General features: G+C 40.4%; 1 protein-coding gene across 1 annotated transcript; it reads right to left on the reverse strand.

Moving 5' to 3' along the window:
- Positions 1–2,076: 2,076 nt before the first annotated feature.
- Positions 2,077–3,672, reverse strand: MAP10 (microtubule associated protein 10; the record flags this gene model as incomplete). Its single annotated transcript, XM_010177164.2, has 1 exon — positions 2,077–3,672. A coding segment is annotated over one exon (1,596 nt), but the record flags the coding sequence as incomplete, so codon positions are not given.
- Between the last annotated feature and the right edge of the window lie 5 nt (positions 3,673–3,677).

Raw genomic sequence — 3,677 nt, forward strand, 5'->3', positions numbered from 1 at the left:
ACCAAACTAAAACATGTAAGCATGATGCTAATGTTCTGTTCTTGTGTAAGGTCTCCTACTGTCCTCCTAGTAGGCATTTTCTGTTATTTTCATCATTCTCCTCATAAAATTATAAATGCTATTACACAATAAATATTAGAAATGTTATCCCAAATAAAATTAGCTGAAAAGATATTAGAATTAAACAAAAGAAATATTGTTCCTACCATATTTGCTTCTGGAATTGAAAAGTGAAGATGAAATAGGGGATAGAAAGACTGGGAATTTTCCCTTGAGTTTCAACCCATTTGGGGTTGAAAATAAATTTTATTTTTAAATAAAATTTTCTTAAGTAATGATCTTCAAATCATGGACTCGTAGTGTTTGCAGCTTATTTATATAGCCACACAGTAAAAATGGTTGGCCAGCATTGTAATTTAATGACAGTTTTGCCCATGAGAACTGCAAGATCTTACTCCATCAATAAAATCAGAGTTATTGTAATATATAAATGACAGTCTGAATCTATCTGTATCAAAGAAATCCATGGCATTAGGGAAAAAAAGAAAAAAAAATGTTTTGGTCTGGAATTGGAACTGATAAAACAGCGGCACCCTAAATAACATTTAAGAATTGCTCTGGACAGAGATTCCTTTGATATATGGGTAATTTCAGCTGCTTACCCTTAGATTAAAAATATTAGTAGTGGTGTTCTCAGAAGTCAATAGCAGATACTTGAATAATCCTCACAGATGTTAGTACTTTTAAATAGGAGAAGTACTGTCATTCCTACAAAATAAACACATAGTAGGATGGAAATTTAAAAATCCCTCCAAGATGTTAAGCGTAAACACAAGCTCTTGCATTAAGGACACGGAGAACTACAGTGAGAAATGAAAAAGCTGGGTAAAGAAGACAGATTGTAAATTATGAAGAAAAGGGGAGTTGGTAAGTCTGTCATTTAACCCTGAGGATAAATGTCCTAAATGATGAGACAGGAATGTACATCTGGCAAAAACTACTCAAAGAGAGTGTAAAGAGGGGACGAGATGTGAAAACTAAGGCAGGAATTTTGAGCTGTCTTCAGATTCAAGTCAAATAACATCTCTGAAGTTTGTAACAGGGATATGGCCTCTAAAAAAACTAAAGTCGTTAAACAAAAGACAAGACATTAAGTTCAGTGATCAAACTGGAAGTCATAAAAACCAAACCAGAAACCAAGAGCGAACATCCGATGGTAGTTCAACCAATGGAACAGAAAAGGAGACGTGGCAAATCCTTCATTATCTTGAATTCTTAAATCATGATGTAATGTGCTCGTTTGTTCCGAGTTTCTGGGCTGTGGGTGCTGACCCTGCCCTTTCCCCAGTGTCAGAGAATGCAATCAGGGATTTGCGAAGCGTTGAAAATCTACTGCACTCTTCCCTACCCTCTGCACACCCTTAGTCTTCAAGGTCAAGTGCCTTCCATCAGCCTCTCAGAGCTCTCCCAGATTATATAGGTAGTTACTGTCACCAATAATTCTTAAATTATTTTATAATAAATTGTGAAAATCTGACTTAATTGAGAAACTTAACCTTAAAAACTCTGAAAGGGCTCATCTAGTTCTGGCCACTGTATTTAGTGAAACAAATACATCATGATATAGATTAGCTGATAAAAGTCTGTGCTGTTACTGGCTGTGACTGTATGTTTTAAGTAAATGAAGCGTAGAACTATTTTCATGAGGGATAAAAACTTAATGTTCAGTTAGGAACGTTATTTTGAACTTGGTCGTTTCTGTAGTGTGTTATTGCTTCTGCCCTGAACAAGCTTTGTGGGTACTGACTGCATTTGCTGCTTTTGTCTTTGCTTCTGCTTTGGACAGCAAGTTGTATTTCTTGTGCTGTTTGGATTACTTTTGTATTAAGATACTGACACTGAAGTCATGCTGTAGGTACCACTTCAAAGCCATTCGTTAGAGATTCAAATAGTCGTTTATTTAAAAAAACCCCTCAAATTCACCAATGTATGCATCATATAGTCTTAAGCTGTGTATGTAGCAGGCCTTATAAAGTTTAAATATTGTATCTTAATCCAGACAGTGAAAACTTGTAATTACATTGTGTATCCTGGAAGTTTGTTTATTACAAGTTCACTGATGTCTCTGTATTGATTAGGAATACATAGTTTTCCCAGAAAATCATCCTCTTTGTCTGATACACTGTTTTCCAGGACACTAAGTTCAAGACCAGGCATGTTAGATGGCAAGCAAGAGCTCACTTGTGCTACTGACTGGCTTTTTTCTGCAGAGGTCTGCCCCTTTCCTATATTCAGATCAGTATCGGAGCTAAGTTGTTTGCTTCTCAGTGTAGGTATTTGTTTAATATGCTGATCACCCCAGTTCTCTTCCATACTGATCTGCTGGGCTTCCTGCTCTTCATCTAAAAACCTTGCCCGAATGAACGCATCATTAAGTGAATCAACAGATTCACCACTAGTTCGCTTGCTGGTTTTTAAGTCATGGTTTCTCTTCAAAGACTGGACTGGAGATGCAGCTGAAGGAACTGGCAGAAGATCTGAAGTACTTTCAGCTCTTTGACTTGTCTTTGAAATTCTGGACCTGCTAGATTCTGGCTCTGAATCTGACCAACCTCGCTTTGGGCTTTTAAGCCACAGAGGTTCAGGACTGGTCTCAAGAGCTTCTGAGTCTCTGCCCGTACACTCAGCACTGGTGAAATCTTCTGAATAAACTGTGCTCTCAGGACTAGCAACGAAGTCATCTGAGTAGATAAATTCAGAGTTGGTTTCAACACTCCTGCTGGGGCTTGGTTTGTGATCACTTACAACAGACGTATCATCATGCTCCATGGTTTTATGATGGATCAAGTGCATTGCTTCCTCATTACTTCCCTTTGCATTGGCGTCTGATAGGGAAGCTGCTGGGAGCTCGGCTTTTGCATACTTTTCCTTGTGTGCAGATTTTAACACAGGTTCATCTACCAAGAGGGCTGAAGTTACTTTGCATGGATGTTCCTTGCTTACAGTTTCATCATTCATCAGACTTCCAGTAGCTTGTTTCTGCAGGTCAGGAATCACATCTCCTGTCACAGAAATGTACTCTGAGAGAGCACTGGTTTTTAATGGAGTCTCAACAGTTTTATCAAACTGATTATTCTGCTTTGAACTGTCTCCCTTACTACAAAGCTTGTAAGGAACCACATCCTGTTTTCCAGCATTTCTGAGCAGCTTTCTTTTGGATAAAGGGCTTCTCTCCTTCAGCATCTCCATTTGCTTTTTTCTGTACTGCTCTCTCCTTTCATGAATTATCAGCTTATCAGGGTTGGTCTGCTGCAGCCGTAGCCTCACTGTATTTGTCAGCCCATACAAGAGTTTCCTTCTGGGAGGTCTGTTTTCCTTAGTTTTGCAGTTCCTTTCGAAGCCTGTCTCTCCCTGGGGTACAGCTTTCTTACGTTGTCTCCCAGCCTGAGAAGACCCTGGTGAGATGGGCTCTTGCTGGCCTTGCTTGAATGGAGGGCTGGCACCTCCACTGCTCCTACTTGGCCCCACAGGTGCCTCTGCAGGCTTGAGGGCAGAGGAGCGGCTGGGGCTGGGGGCCCGTGAGGCCATGCCACCAGCCCCTGGAGCCTGGTAGAGCCAGGCCAGGTGGGGGTGGACAGGGGCAGGCACAGCACTGCGGGTGAGCACCGACAGCTCTG

Source organism: Antrostomus carolinensis, unplaced genomic scaffold (genome assembly GCF_000700745.2).
Source record: "Antrostomus carolinensis isolate BGI_N321 unplaced genomic scaffold, ASM70074v2 scaffold56111, whole genome shotgun sequence".
Lineage (NCBI taxonomy): Eukaryota > Metazoa > Chordata > Aves > Caprimulgiformes > Caprimulgidae > Antrostomus > Antrostomus carolinensis.